At 43.6% G+C, this 15881-nt stretch overlaps 1 protein-coding gene across 1 annotated transcript; it reads left to right on the top strand.

Annotated features, from left to right (window-relative positions):
• Positions 1-1377: 1377 nt before the first annotated feature.
• LOC139469029 (uncharacterized) lies at positions 1378-14847 on the top strand. The gene is made up of 6 exons (XM_071251163.1): positions 1378-1466; positions 6413-6602; positions 9518-9626; positions 10897-11007; positions 11628-11762; positions 13812-14847. Exons 3-6 carry the CDS (start codon positions 9609-9611, stop codon positions 13962-13964), a joined length of 417 nt encoding a protein of 138 aa, XP_071107264.1. The 5' UTR covers positions 1378-1466; positions 6413-6602; positions 9518-9608; the 3' UTR covers positions 13965-14847.
• Positions 14848-15881: the final 1034 nt, after the last annotated feature.

Genomic DNA, 15881 nt, shown 5'->3' with positions numbered 1-15881 from the left:
CAGATACACTAGCGAAGCCAGCTCTAGAGAAAGCGGAGATACAGCCTATTCCCTATACAGTAAACTAAAGATAAAGAGCAAACATAAAGCCTCCATAGTCCAAAAATAGCAGGCCCAATGGGACGCAAGTGGGATCGGCAGATGGTTATAAAAAATGCAACCCAAGACCAACCAAAAGCCATTCTCATACTCAAATGAAAAGAAACTCGAAGTAGCCATCTCACGCCTCAGACTCGGTCCTTTGTTACAGGAATGTCACGACCATGCCCAAGCTCGGGGTCTGAGAGATGGACAACTACTCGAACATATATAAACTGGGTAGCCAAAGATAAAAAATGAAATCATGTTAATACACGAAAATAGAAATCTTATCAATACTAAAACAAATTTTTAATGAATAGTAAAACTCACAACAACAACAACAACAACAACAACAACAACAACAACAACAACAATAAGGTATCACCACCATGGCTGGTATACGCAGAGTTGAGTACATTGAGTCTCAGAGAGGAACCCACAAGTATTCCTTGATGGGTTCACCTACTCCAAGAATCGAACCAGAAACCAAACCACACACTGCAGATGTATCATAAAGACCGGACGAGAGAACTGATCAACTGTTGGGGACTTCCTTGGAGATGTCTCGTATGCCACTGGCATCCATCTAGGGATCCGACTCCAGTCAAGTTTGTCCCCTCTTGTTCAACCGACAACAGATGACATACGCCAGACACTGCTGAAAACACAGGTATAGCAGACTCTCAACCGACCCTTCTCACCAGCTACCGCTCAGATTTTGAGATTTCAGTGTGTAGTACTTGACAAACCAACCTTGACTAGTCCGGGGATAAACTGTCTGACAAATGGGATGGGACATGGGCCAGTGGGACAAAAGTGAGGTTAATGCCAAAACCGGTGTTACACACATACATTAGAGTGTGTGACATAGTGTAGATTCCCGTAAACTATGTTTCTCCATAATGTTGTATAATGACCTCTGGTTGCCTCATTTGTAATAGTTAAAATGCACGTTCGGTGTGGCCAATGAATTCCTGGCTCAGCATCAACTGTCACAACATCATATTGGTTCAACATCTGACCACAACCAGCGCACAAAAAGCGTGATTAATTAATTCGTGCTCTTCAAATAACATGCGGGATATTGGCAAGAGCGTGTTTTAATAAATATGGTTTCATATACGTCTAGCATTCATTGCACTTGAAATAAAAATGTGAAAGATTCAAAATGAATTTTATAGCTCTATATAATATTACCTAAATGAATCAGCACATAGAAAACCCGTACATACATGGACACCATACCGAGTTGAGTGTCACTGGGTCTGGGTGGCAGCTGCTGTGTAATACTCATATGATTGGTATTAGACTACACATGGGTCTGTCGTGACAGTATGGGACATAGCTAGCAGGGATACTATGAAAACAAACCACAAGAATATCGGGTAGGTCGCTATCATGGCGTGCATTGTGACCTAAGCTCAGCTAGAGTTAGGGACACTTTCGTTGTGTTTACGGTAACAATTTCCCTGAAATATTTTCAGTTTTGAGGAATGTGGCTTGTTCGTGTTATGAACCCTGATATGGAGGCCTATTGTTAAGGTATGTGCCTTGTTAGTGTTATGAACCCTGACAGGGAGGCCTATTGTTAAGGTATGTGTCTTGTTAGTGTTATGCACCCTGACAGGGAGGCCTATTGTTAAGGTATTTGTCTTGTTAGTGTTATGAACCCTGACAGGGAGGCCTATTGTTAAGGTATGTGTCTTATTAGTGTTATGAACCCTGACAGGGAGGCCTATTGTTAAGGTATGTGTCTTGTTAGTCTTATGAACCCTGACAGGGAGGCCTATAGTTAAGGTATGTGTCTTGTTAGTGTTATGAACCATGACAGGGAGGCCTATTGTTAAGGTATGTGTCTTGTTAGTGTTATGAACCCTGACAGGGAGGCCTATTGTTAAGGTATGTGTCTTGTTAGTGTTATGAACCCTGACAGGGAGGCCTATTGTTAAGGTATGTGTCTTGTTAGTGTTGTGAACCCTGACAGGGCGGCCTATAGTTAAGGTATGTGTCTTGTTAGTGTTATGCACCCTGACAGGGAGGCCTATTGTTAAGGTATGTGTCTTGTTAGTGTTATGCACCCTGACAGGGAGGCCTATAGTTAAGGTATGTGTCTTGTTAGTGTTATGAACCCTGACAGGGAGGCCTATTGTTAAGGTATGTGTCTTGTTAGTGTTATGAACCCTGACAGGGAGGTCTATTGTTAAGGTATGTGTCTTGTTAGTGTTATGCACCCTGACAGGGAGGCCTATTGTTAAGGTATGTGTCTTGTTAGTGTTATGAACCCTGACAGGGAGGCCTATTGTTAAGGTATGTGTCTTGTTAGTGTTATGAACCCTGACAGGGAGGCCTATTGTTAAGGTATTTGTCTTGTTAGTGTTGTGAACCCTGACAGGGAGGCCTATTGTTAAGGTATGTGTCTTGTTATTGTTATGATCCCCCTGACAGGGAGGCCTATTGTTAAGGTATGTGTCTTGTTAGTGTTATGAACCCTGACAGGGAGGCCTATTGTTAAGGTATGTGTCTTGTCAGTGTTATGAACCCTGACAGGGAGGCCTATTGTTAAGGTATGTGTCTTGTTAGTGTTATGAACCCTGACAGGGAGGCCTATAGTTAAGGTATGTGTCTTGTTAGTGTTATGCACCCTGACAGGGAGGCCTATTGTTAAGGTATGTGTCTTGTTAGTGTTATGCACCCTGACAGGGAGGCCTATAGTTAAGGTATGTGTCTTGTTAGTGTTATGAACCCTGACAGGGAGGCCTATTGTTAAGGTATTTGTCTTGTTAGTGTTATGAACCCTGTCAGGGAGGTCTATTGTTAAGGTATGTGTCTTGTTAGTGTTATGCACCCTGACAGGGAGGCCTATTGTTAAGGTATGTGTCTTGTTAGTGTTATGAACCCTGACAGGGAGGCCTATTGTTAAGGTATGTGTCTTGTTAGTATTATGAACCCCAACAGGGAGGCCTATTGTTAAGGTATGTGTCTTGTTAGTGTTATGAACCCTGACAGGGAGGCCTATTGTTAAGGTATGTGTCTTGTTAGTGTTATGAACCCTGACAGGGAGGCCTTTTGTTAAGGTATGTGTCTTGTTAGTGTTATGATCCCCCTGACAGGGAGGCCTATTGTTAAGGTGTGTGTCTTGTTAGTGTTATGCACCCTGACAGGGAGGCCTATAGTTAAGGTATTTGTCTTGTTAGTGTTATGAACCATGACAGGGAGGCCTATAGTTAAGGTATTTGTCTTGTTAGTGTTGTGAACCCTGACAGGGAGGCCTATAGTTAAGGTATTTGTCTTGGTAGTGTTGTGAACCCTGACAGGGAGGCCTATAGTTAAGGTATGTGTCTTGTTAGTGTTATGCACCCTGACAGGGAGGCCTATTGTGAAGGTATGTGTCTTGTTAGTGTTATGAACCCTGACAGGGAGTCCTATTGTTAAGGTATGTGTCTTGTTAGTGTTATGAACCCTGACAGGGAGGCCTATAGTTAAGGTATGTGTCTTGTTAGTGTTATGAACCCTGACAGGGAGGCCTATAGTTAAGGAATGTGGCTTGTTCTTGTGATGAACCTTTACACGTTCCTTGCTGTTGTCCATAAAGATCTCGTTTCTGGACGATCTGGACGTTCGATGATTCGGCTATATCGACAAGATTTCTATTTCAATTGATATTTTCATCAACAACTCCTCTTTCTCGGAAACCAAATTTTCTAACCATACAAATGTAATACGGCACCAGAATCTGATGGTATTCGAAACCAGCTTTGAAAACTGTTTTTAACACCATTACATCACTGTATAAATTCTCTTGTGGATACAGGGGATGTTTTCCCTTGGTTGTACAAATGTGGAACAATACTTCTCCCAAAGAAAAGTGATTTCATTGACCCTAAAAACCTCTGCCAATACACAATACAAAATATTTACAGGGTGTCTCACACATGTTATATCATCATACTGCGCTTCCGATGACATTATTGACATGGAGCAGAGAGGAGACAGAAAGACATGTTGGGGTTGTAAGGATCGATTGCTGGTTCAGAAAATGACCCTTGAAGAGGCTAAAACTTACCACCGTTACTTCTCAATGTGTTGGGTAGACCACAGAAAAGCCTATGATTCTGTAACTCACAAATGGATTTTGAAGTCACTGGAACGTATTGAACTTTCCGAGTGGTTACTTGTTTTACTCAAGTCGTTAATGAATTTCTGGACAACTCAACTTGTCCCATTCTCTGGGGCAAGTGGTGGCTTCGGAACCCATTTCTATTAGAAGAGGAATATTTCAGGGCGATTCTTTAAGTCCTTTGCTTTTCTGTTTGTCACTAAATCCTTTTAGGTTTTTGCTCAGCAAAGAGGAAGGTTATCAACCTAGACCCCTCAGCACAGATACCCACCACCCCTAACTCACCTATTTTACATTGATGGCCTTGAACTTCTTGCCAAAGGAGAAGCCACTTCAAGAAAACAGATTCTCCTTGTAGAGTCCTTTTGCAATGATATTGGCATGTCCTTTGGACTCGTTTAAAAATTCTTCATCTGAAACTTGACAAGGTACAAGAGAGAGGATCATTCAGTATACTTGGGGGAAGACACGAAGAATCATGTCAGAAAGTAGATCCCATCACCCTCGCGCTTCCCTCACTCGCTTATACATGTATTTACCAATTATTATGGGAGGGCGTGGTTTAATTTACGTGGAGACTCTTCATGATAGTATTATACAGTGCACTTTTGCACACATTTATTTGTCTGTTGATCTTCTTGTGAAGCATGACAAGACTCATGATAACAAGACATTCCACAGTTTTCTTAAACGAGCCAAGGCCAAGGGACATAATCTCAATGTCAAAGTTGATTTTGTTGATGCTTCTGTACTGTTGGACGGTACAGCAATGAGTGTCAAGAAAGCGAAGTGCAAGAGAGGCTATCTTAACGACCACTGCATCGAGTTTATGTGCAGTGGATGAAAAAATTCAGCCAACCTGCAGAGTCCTTCGCTTGGATGAAGTCGGCTGGCCTGAAAAATGAATCAGAAGGCTTCCTGTTTGATGCTCAGGACCAGTCACTTCCCACTCGAAACCGTCAATGTGTGATTTTGCATCAAATGTAAACAAGAAATGTAGATTATGCAATGAATTTAATGTGACTGTCCAACACATTGTTAGTCTCTGCCCAGCTTTGGTACAAATATAGTATCCTAACTGACATGGTGGAGTGACTCGATCAATTTGTTACCGTCCCCGCCATGCCTGTGGTTTTGACACAGCGGTTCATCCATGGTACGACCTAGAATATGTAGAGGACGTCATTGAAAATGATAAATACAAACTTCTTTGGAATCAGTCCGTACACAGCCTCAGACCTATCCCGGCTACCAAACCTGATATTGATCTTTTGGATAAATCCACTGAAATCAGATATATCATTGGATTCACTGTCCTCTTTGACACTAATGTGAATGACAAGGTTCGGGAAAAACATGGCAAATATACAGACCTCGCTTACGATATGCCTCGCTTGCATACCAAGTACCAAGTTGTCCGACTCCCCATTGTTCTCGATGCCTTAGGTTTGGAACCTCCCAATCGTTGACTGACATGGGGAGAATAACCGGGTTTGCTGTCAGGAATACAGCCCTTCTGGCAATCTGGGTAATGCAGAAGGCTGCAGTGTTGGGGAGTCTTCACATTCTCTGAAAGGTTCTGGGTTGGTTCGACTAGGCAGCGCTTCCTTGGAAAAGTCCCATTCGCTGTCTGGGCTGCGTGTAGAAGGGGCTGAGCTGATGATGAAACTAACCAGCCTGAATGTGCCAGGATCACCCAAACCCTCTTTGATGCATTTTTTATATATTAATCTGTACATTATGATAATTGTATTTCCTGATGCAAGTTCCTACACTTCTGACTCGAAACCCAGACTATCTCACTGTTGTACTGCTTCAGTATTCTCTTGACCGCCTCCGTGGTCTAGTGGTAGAGCGTCCGCCCGGAAAGCGGAAGGTACGGGGTTCGATCCCCGGTCGCGTCATACCAAAAGACGTTAAAAGATGGTACTTGTTGTTACCCTGTCTGGCGCTCGGCATTAAGGGGCTAAAACAAGGACTGGTCGGGTCGGAGTCAGTATACTGTGTCTGAGTGGGGTATTCATGTTAAACTGCGGCATGGTATTCTCAGTGGGCTAGCACTATAAATCGGCACCAGTCCGGACTAGTACAAGCAGCCACACACACACAGACACACGTACATGCACGTCGCTATATAACCGCAATAATCTTGGACGCGACGTTAAACCCAATTTCACCTCACCTCACCTCTGTATTCTCTTTCCCTTGTTTCAGTTGGAGAAACATGTGTTGAGGCGAACTGGTTGATTTGGGCGGAAGGTGAATTATACGTCAGCCAACTAACACATTCCGCACTTGTCCGGCTTGTGTAGTGTTCCGGCCAGGCAGGAACATGAAACCGAAACATGGCAACTCATGACCTGTTGTCTTAAGTTTATCAGCATCTGTCTACATTTAAACACACGTAAGTATGAGTGTTTGTCGCCATTATCTCCACATATTTGTATTTTGTAATATGCTAGGAGTGTGTCGGGATGGAATGGGCTGATGCTGGATGGGTGGTGTGATGGTGGGTGGGTGGTGTGAAGCTGGGTGGGTGGTGTGATGGTGGGTGAGTGGGTGGTGCGATGCTGGGTGGGTGGTGTGATGGTGGTAGGGTGGCGCGATGCTAGGTGGGTGGTGTGATGCTGGGGCGGGTGGGTGAGTGGTGTGATGCTGGGTGGGTGGTGTGATGCTCGGTGGGTGGGGTGATGCTGGGTTTGTGGGGTGATGCTGGGTTTGTGGGGTGATGCTGGGTGGATGGTGTGATGCTGGGTGGATGGTGTGATGCTGGGTGGGTGGTGTGATGCTTGGTGGGTGGTACGATTATGGGTGGGTGGTGTGATGTTAGGGGGGTGGTGTGATGCTAGGTGGGTGGTGTGATGCTGGGTGTGTGGTGTGATGCTGGGTGTGTGGTGTGATGCTGGGTGTGTGGTGTGATGCTGGGTGGGTGGTGCGATGCTGGGTGGGTGATGTGATAGTGGGTGGGTGATGTGATAGTGGGTGGGTGATGTGATGGTGGGTGGGTGGTGTGATGCTAGGTTGGTGGTGCGATGGTGGGTGGGTGGTGTGATGCTAGGTTGGTGGTGCGATGCTCGGTGGGTGGTGTGATGCTGGGTGTGTGGTGTGATGCTGGGTCGGTGGTGCGATGCTGGGTGGGTGGTGTGATGCTCGGTGGGTGGTGCGATGCTGGGTGGGTGGTGTGATGCTCGGTGGGTGATGTGATGCTGGGTGTGTGATGTGATGCTGGGTGTGTGGTATGATGGGTGGTGTGATGTTAGGTGGGTGGTATGATGTATGGTGGGTGGTGTGATGTTAGGTGGGTGATGTGATGCTGGGTGGGTGATGTGATGTTAGGTGGGTGGTGTGATGTATGGTGGGTGGTGTGATGCTGGATGGGTGGTGTGATGGTGGGTGGGTGGTGTGACGCTGGCTGGGTGGTGTGATGGTTGGTGGGTGGTGTGACGCTGGGTGGGTGGTGTGATGGTGGGTGGGTGGTGTGACGCTGGATGGGTGGTGTGATGGTGGGTGGGTGGTATGACTCTGGGTGGGTGGTGTGATGGTGGGTGGGTGGTGTGACGCTGGATGGGTGGTGTGATGGTGGGTGGGTGGTGTGACGCTGGATGGGTGGTGTGATGGTGGGTGGGTGGTGTGACGCTGGATGGGTGGTGTGATGGTGGGTGGGTGGTAGGATGCTGGGTGGGTGGTGTGATGGTGGGTGGGTGGTAGGATGCTGGGTGGGTGGTGTGATGGTGGGTGGTGTGATGTTAGGTGGGTGGTATGATGTATGGTGGGTGGTGTGATGTTAGGTGGGTGGTATGATGTATGGTGGGTGGTGTGATGTTAGGTGGGTGCTATGATGCTGGGTGGATAGTGTGATGCTGTGTAATGATATATCAGTCTGCAAATTGATATAGATATGAGACCTTGTACTTGGTTTTACAGAAAAATGTTTTCACTGAAATATAGAATTTACTGACAGGTCATTCTTAAGCCTCCACACGGTACATGCCATGATACAATCTATGTGATTTACACAGACAACACAGTAATTACCTCTCTGTGTGACACTCGTACTCAGCGGGAGCATGGGCACATTTTGGGTTTCTCAGACTTAGTTAAACTGCCACTTTTCAATTATACATATCCCTGCCATGCTTAACATGACCTGATAAAAACGGGAACAGTTTGTCGTTATAAGAACATGACAGATACCAATTAACGCAACTTTATTTCTAAGTGTCAGCTTGATAAGAGGGTGCATAGCATCACCGCTGGGGGCGCAGTCCGGTGAAAGTTCATCACGCATGGATTATCTTGGTGACGATGTCTGTCAGTCATGGGGAGATCAACCGAGAAATTTTTCTAATACTGTCATATTCTGCCAAAGGTTTTGTTATTTGTGAACAGATGGATATAAACTTTCCCAATGAAGGAAGGGAAACATTCAATGTGGGTTAAAAAAGGTATGTACAAGCGTGTTTGTATTGGACATTAAAAAACAAATGAGAGTTTTACCTATTTCAATAATATTAGGCAAGGATAGCCAAATTGATTTTTTTCTGAATGCTTAGAACTGTATTTCTCATTCGTTTCCTTTAGTGTTTTTAAACAAATTGAATCAGAGAGCAAGAAATGTACCTAGTCATAAAGAAATTGCGCTAAAACGATTCTTGTTATTGGAATTCAAATAATGATAAATAAAGGATTTGATCGCGACCCATCGAGTTATCCGGTATTTCGGGTTAAGCGCAATCTTCTGTAACGGTTGTTACCTGGTGACTACACATTACAGTGAACACTTTTACACCGGATCATACGGTTTCTAATCTAATCGTTCGGATTAACGAATATGCGGGTTAACGAATGTGCGAATTAACGAATCATGTGTTTAAAGTAGTGTAACTTTATAACGAAAGGAATCGCGATTTCTGGACCAAGGGGCTTCTCTCTCTATATATATACTTTTCTTGCTTCTTTTTCTTGATTGTTTGTTGTTTAAAGTCGCACTCAGCAATATTTCAGCTACATGACGGCTGTCTGTAAATAATCGAGACTGGACCAGACAATCCTGTGATTGGTATTGTGAACAACGATCCACATTGTCGGGGTACAATGACATGCATGAACCAAGTCACCCGGTCCAATTGGCTGCCTCTCACCACCAGCATAGATTGATGAGGACCTTCCAATACACATAAAGCACTCTTCTAGATTCTGCTATTTAGTTGTTTCTTTAATGTTTTCGATGATATTTGTGAAGTTTATTCCTCCACTGTGTAGTTAGTGTCTGATTGAGATATTTGATAGAGCTCCTACATACTGATATTTAATTTACAGACTGACATTGACGAAGGCAGTAATCCCTCTGTGTTCATTTCTGCTGATAAACGGATGGTGTCTGACAAGGCTGACTAAGGGATCTCCGTGGATGAACTCTACGATGATGGTAGGTAGGTCCCTGAAGAAGTCACGGAAATACAAGCGTCAAAACCCTTTTACTATTCAAAAGAAATCGCTGTTTAAAGCAAAGTGGAGTTTACTACCACATCATGGGCATGTGTTTCGGACTCATTGTCATTCCAGGCGTTCGCCCGTCCCAAACACATGCAAAGGCTAGTCAATTGTTCACCTTGAAAAATAGCACGGGAACATATGGTACAAATTGAACTAGGAAAATGAATTTTTGGCCTTATTTAGTTAATATGTGTAAATACTGGAAAATAACATTTATAACCATTTTAGGTCACGTGTCCCTAGCTGACTCATGACACAAATATGCCATTGTTGATATTTATAGATATGATTTTGGAAAAACGATAAATTTGAAAAAGATTGTAATATGTTATATTAATTGACGTCATCACCTTCCCACCGATGGTACTCCTCTCTGTAGGCGTCACGTAATTTAATTTCAATTGTTGATATAAATAATTTAGAATCAGTGATGCAATTTTGACGAAGATTTTTCATTTCTTGTCGTTTTACATGCATTACAAAGAAAGGGTACTGTGGCTTTTGTCTAGCATTGAAACCTCTCATAGTTGTGTGATGTAGCAATATAATTGCTTGTTGTGTTTTTGTGTGACATTTTATTTTATTTCGGGTACTGCCCTCAGTTATCCTTGAGCATGTGAGGTGGGGTAGCCTAGTGGTTAAAGCGTTCGCTCGTCACGTCGAAGGCCCGGGTTCTATTTCCCACATGGGTACAATGTGTGAAGCCCATTTCTGGTGTCCCCCGGTGTGGCTAAAACTCATGCACTCATTCACTATCATTGAATAACACTGGTTAACTCGGGATGAATCTCGTCAACACTGGTTTCCAGAAATGTGGACACGTGGGTTGACACATGTCACTCAAATTTATAATTATATTCAGTTTTAATGATATTCTTCCTTAAAGGATTCCTCAACAGTTACAAAAGATATTAACAATGGGACATTTTCAAATAAGTACTTATAAAATAGTTCTGTTACCACACGTTCGTATATATTTTGCATTTGTATCTCACTAAACGATACTATATAGTATAATCTCTTTACATAAAACTGAGTTATTTTTTATCGCTCGTGTCTCATAGGTCAACTGGCCGGGTTGTATATTTTATATTTTGTCATGTACTTTGAATGCATGTTTTTTATACTGCGTGACACACAAATAAAATATTATCTTATATTATCTTTAAATAATCGAACGCACTTATACTGATTGTTCGCAGTCCGCTTCAGAACCCCTGATTGAGCCGCAAGACATCACACGGGAGGGGGGATATGGCGCTATAACAAGGGATGGCGAGGAACCTGCACAGGAGCACAGAAGGTTATCCCAGGTATGTATGGTGGGGAAGGGAGGGGTGGGGGTGGGGGCGCAGTACTGACTAGGAGGGCGTGTCGTCGTGGTGGGGATGGAGCTGGTGTTTGGGGGGTGAATGGCGATATTTATATATGCGATAGGTGCATTTTGTACGATGACTCGGTCTCTGAATCTCTGAAACAAATCGATTAAAAAAATGAAAATAAATACAACACAAATATGTTGCACGAAATTTTCTTGCTGTAAACTCGTAATACATGAGACTCTTAAACTCCTGCATTTGAACTAGCTTGTATATTTGAGCTGCACGTGCATATTGTGCAATTTGATCGTTGTGGAAAGTTCATCCGCAATGCACTTGCTTAGAACTATTGCATGAGCTTAAAATGTGCATTCCGGGAAGTAGGTCAATTCGTCAAACTGTCAATTCGTTACAATTACAGTTGAAACAATAGAATGACGCCATGTCTGCATTGTAAATGCAGGAAATAAAACATTGACATTAAAAACATTGAAATAGAAAGGTTTCTGTTTAAGCGGCAGAAGTTTTGAATATATGACTTGGGCTTTCAAGAAAAGTTACCGTTTTGTCAAAGTTGAATTATTATGTGTACGTGGTTTATGTTACACTTCCAGGAGTCCTTGACGCATCTCGCCCCTAATAGGGTACAACTAGGCAAGGGTCCAAATAGCTACATGTGCTATGCAATTCTGTCAGCCATATTTTGCTGTTTCCCTCTCGGAATCCCAGCCGTGTATTATTCCTTCAAGGTAATTCCATGAGTGAGTGAGTGAGTGAGTGGCTGGGGGCATGGGTGGGTGAGTCTTTTGGGTGGGTGGGTGAGTGAGTGCTCTTAATGTGAAAGGAAAGCCCTAAGACGTTTATCATTTGGTGCAATCCACAAGCTCGGAAAAACAAGAAACATAATCAGGGCCAACCGGGATTCGAACCCACAGTCATAGATTCCTGGTGAGCCCAAAGGGACCCAACTCTGTACAGCGATGTTTCCAACTTTGAATTATGACAGTAATATGTCAATATGCAATTCAGATACTGATTTTTGAAAACTTCCAACGTAATTATGTAACGATTCTTTTCTTGTGTTTTGCTTAGTTCATAATTTTATTATTCATGTCTAGTTAAGTATCTTGTGGTTATCAACGACTTGTCACTAGAGCTTTTGTTTGTTTGTAATTTGTGTGTGAGTTTTCGACAAGCATGGGTTACTGGAGACTATTTCTAACCCAGATCTTCGTAACACGAGCGACTTGATTAAATATTTAATAGTGTGTTGGTCACATATTTTTTCCTCTTGAAAGTTTATTATATATAAACTAGCGGGCAAAAGAAACGCCACCATATGAATAATTTGCCAAACAGCACGAAAATATTTGGGAATAGCTGGAATGTAACTTACCTTTTCCCTGTGAACATGTGCACGTGCGTCACGTGATTTGCGAGAAAAGTGAATTTAATCACTAAAAAATGCAAAATGTGCACAAAGTTACCCGTATAAAATTCTGGTATAAAACATGAGCAGGATTGTACTCTCTCTCCACATGAAACCGTTTAAAACAACGAACACCCCTCGACTAACCGCAGAGCAGAGGGTTTGAGCCATCGTTATATTGCAAATGGGAGCGACGCAGGAGCACGTTGCCAGGATCATGGGCTGCTTCAAGTGCACGACTTGTCACACGTCACAGGCAAACTGGCAGTACTACAGACAGGCCGAGGAGTGGAAGACCCAAGGTCACGAGCCCACAGGAAGACAGGTATTTACGGGTGCTTCACCTATGGTCCAGATTCCATCATCCGTGCCTATCGACCTTTCAAGGGCATGACGTTAACGTTTCTACACCGACGTCACAGACTGAGATGGGCCAGGACTGTACAGCAGTGGCAGCAGAGAAATTGGCGAAGAGTGCTCTTCCGCGACGAGAGTAGGTGCCAGCTCTTCAAGTCTGATGGGCGGGTTAGAATCTACCGACGACGTGGTGAACGAACGGCACGTTGTTGCGTCCAATAAGTGCAGCCTTATGGAGGTGGCAGTGTCATGGTCTTGGGTGGCATCTGCGTGGACCAGAAGACAAATCTGGGAATCATCAACGGAATTCTCACTGCACGTCGTTACATTGATGAGGTTTTGCGGCCTGTGGTACCTCCTTTCCTGCAACAACACCCACGAACGCTGTTTCAGCAGGACAACGCCGGCACTCACACAGCTCGGGTCACTAGCGACTTTCTGAACGCCAACAACGTTAACGTGGCCGTATAACAGTGGCCAGCCAGATCACAGGACCTGTCGCCCATAGAGCACCTCTGTGACCAACTTGGACGCAGGATTCGGAAATGTCAACAGCCGCCATTGAGGAGGGATGCCTTGGCAATTGCCCTGCAGGAAGAATGGCGTAATATCCCTAATCAGGATGTCAGGAGACTCATGTACTCAGTTCGACGTCGTGTTAGGCCCTGCATCGTTGCTGGAGGGGGTCACGTCCGATACTGAGCCATGTGTTTAGCACGGGACTTAGAACGAGATCGACGTCGATTCTGCGGGTGTGATCGAATACTGGACAGTGCACCCAGCATGATGAACGTGTCTGCAGAACTTTAAGTACAAGGTTTTTTTATCTTGTAATTTTCAAATACCGTTTTTTAATAATTGTTTTTTAATAATAAAACATCAACTGTTGCTAAATTTTGCGTCTGATTTGTTTTAGACCAGAGGATTGTTTGGTGGCGTTTCTTTTGCCCGTTAGTTTAGATCGAACCAAAATTCCCTCATTTGGTACCACTAAACAAAGTTTCTGTTTCAGGTAAGGGAACACAGTAAGAAAATGGACTGGCCCAAAGCAAGAAAAGCAGCATTCCGGTCCAGGTACCTGATTCAGATGGCGGTGTCCCTCGGTATGGTCCTGTGGTTTCTTGGGCTGGTAGTGTTCATTGCCATCACCAAACCAAGAGCATGACCCTGCATCATTCAAGGCATCAGAATAAGCTTTGTTTTGACTATTTGTGTTTGTTATAACGCCGCAATGAACAATATTTCAGCTTTAAGTGATCCGTCTGGACCAGATGAAACCCGTGATTGATATTATGAGCTTTCTGGGTACGCTGACAATGTCGACCAAATCACCGAGCCTGACCACCCGAACCACTAAATCTGCTGATTCTAACCCGGAATCACCACAGAGGCCGATACTAGTACCCATATGGAAAGACTAATATCTTCTAGGATCCAGTTATTCATACTTAATAATCCAGCGTTTTTTATCTACATTAAATTATTTATACCCTGGACCAATTCGGCATTCGTTTCGGAATGATGTCCCCACCCTCATCACAGCTATCTCTGACCGAGCACACAATTCATCTCGCTTAGGGGAGTAACTTGATAGGACGGCTCAAGGACCAGTGTATACATAATAATGGAATGGCACTAAAATACACTGGGCATTCAAGGATGCTAAGTGTGCTACATGATCCGCTAGTCTGAAATTAGCGGTTGACTGCGTGGGTTAAATGCTTGGTGTCTACCCCTGAATGCGATGGTCGGAAAGTTTGCACACATCCACTCGTGCAGGGTTTGTGTACAGAAAATGATGTTTCCTGTCGGACCAATTAATAAACAATTGACTACAGGTGGAGCACGGGTATCATTGCGTCCTGGGCACAATGGTTTGAGGACAAACATATATTAGTAATGAAATAATAATAGTGTATACAGTTTCACAGTTATGAAATGCCTGCATTTTTATATTTTGTCATTTATTTTATGACCATTACGATGGCAACACATGTTAATGTTGGTGCTTGTTTATATAACTCAACAGTCAACCTGGGCCCCGTTCCTCAAAGCGATCTTAGCGCTACGATGATCGTAAGCCTATGTTAAAGAATGAGACTTACGATCACCTTAGCACTAACATCGCTTTACGGGAACAGGGCCCTGCAGTGAGTGAATGAGTTGTTCGTACGCCTGCTTTAAACAGTATTCCAGTTGTATCACGGCGTGTCTGCTTAAAGCGTGTGTGTGTGTGTGTGTGTTGGGGGGGGGGGGGGGGGGGGGGGGGGGGGGGGTATGCAGTTTGTGGTGCAACCCGCAAACACGGGTATGGTGCTGACAAACCCAGAAACATAATCAGATTGAATATGGGATTATAGAACCAACAGGCATGGGTTCCTGGCAGGTCTAAGGGACGCAACTCTGACAGGTCCATCCGTGCTCTCTGATGTTTATACACGGAAGGAAACAATGATCTACCGTAATATAGTAAAAACAGACCAGGCAAATAAAGGTATACACTTGTATATTATTTTTTTTTACATCGAAATTACAAACACTGTCAAAACATTAATAAACTGAAACATTCGCCGAAAACTGTAAACTGAAGTTGAAATTGAAAAGAAACAACTATGATTCCGGGTGTCAAATACATCACCATCGAATAACCATTTCTTGCTTGTTTCCTTTGTTGCCACCATCAAATATGGGTGTATACTTTCTTTTGCCCGGCAGTTTTAGACAATGATAAAATGTATTAAATACTTTGTCATACTTGTATGTTATTTCCTTCCTTTGGAGATATGTTGAGTTATTTGTGATATCAATATCAAACGAATACCTTGACAAGAGGGCATTCATGCGATATCTATTCTCGGGCTACACAGTCCAAATTGTGGCCATAAATTGTCCGAACATAGGAACCCACATGGAAAATCGGACTTTACAATAATTACGCCGCTTTAAATAGTATTTATGTTATGCCAAAGCGTGTATGTTTCATGTGGTAGGAAAGCACGGGTAAGGTGCTGATAAACCTAGAAACATAATCAGTGTAAATCTGGGATTAGAACCCACGTGCATTGGTTCCTGGTAGGCCTAA

Source organism: Haliotis cracherodii, unplaced genomic scaffold (genome assembly GCF_022045235.1).
Source record: "Haliotis cracherodii isolate W230 unplaced genomic scaffold, xgHalCrac1.p SCAF_2, whole genome shotgun sequence".
In the NCBI taxonomy this organism is placed as follows: domain Eukaryota; kingdom Metazoa; phylum Mollusca; class Gastropoda; order Lepetellida; family Haliotidae; genus Haliotis; species Haliotis cracherodii.
This window is presented reverse-complemented; position numbering and strand designations above follow the sequence as displayed.

Bases quoted from the DNA above. Each gene is read 5' to 3' on its own strand.
- LOC139469029 (XM_071251163.1), top strand. The intron at 11,008-11,627 runs GTATGTATGGTG...TTACACTTCCAG, and splicing joins AGCACAGAAGGTTATCCCAG to GAGTCCTTGACGCATCTCGC. The intron at 11,763-13,811 runs GTAATTCCATGA...TTTCTGTTTCAG, and splicing joins CCGTGTATTATTCCTTCAAG to GTAAGGGAACACAGTAAGAA.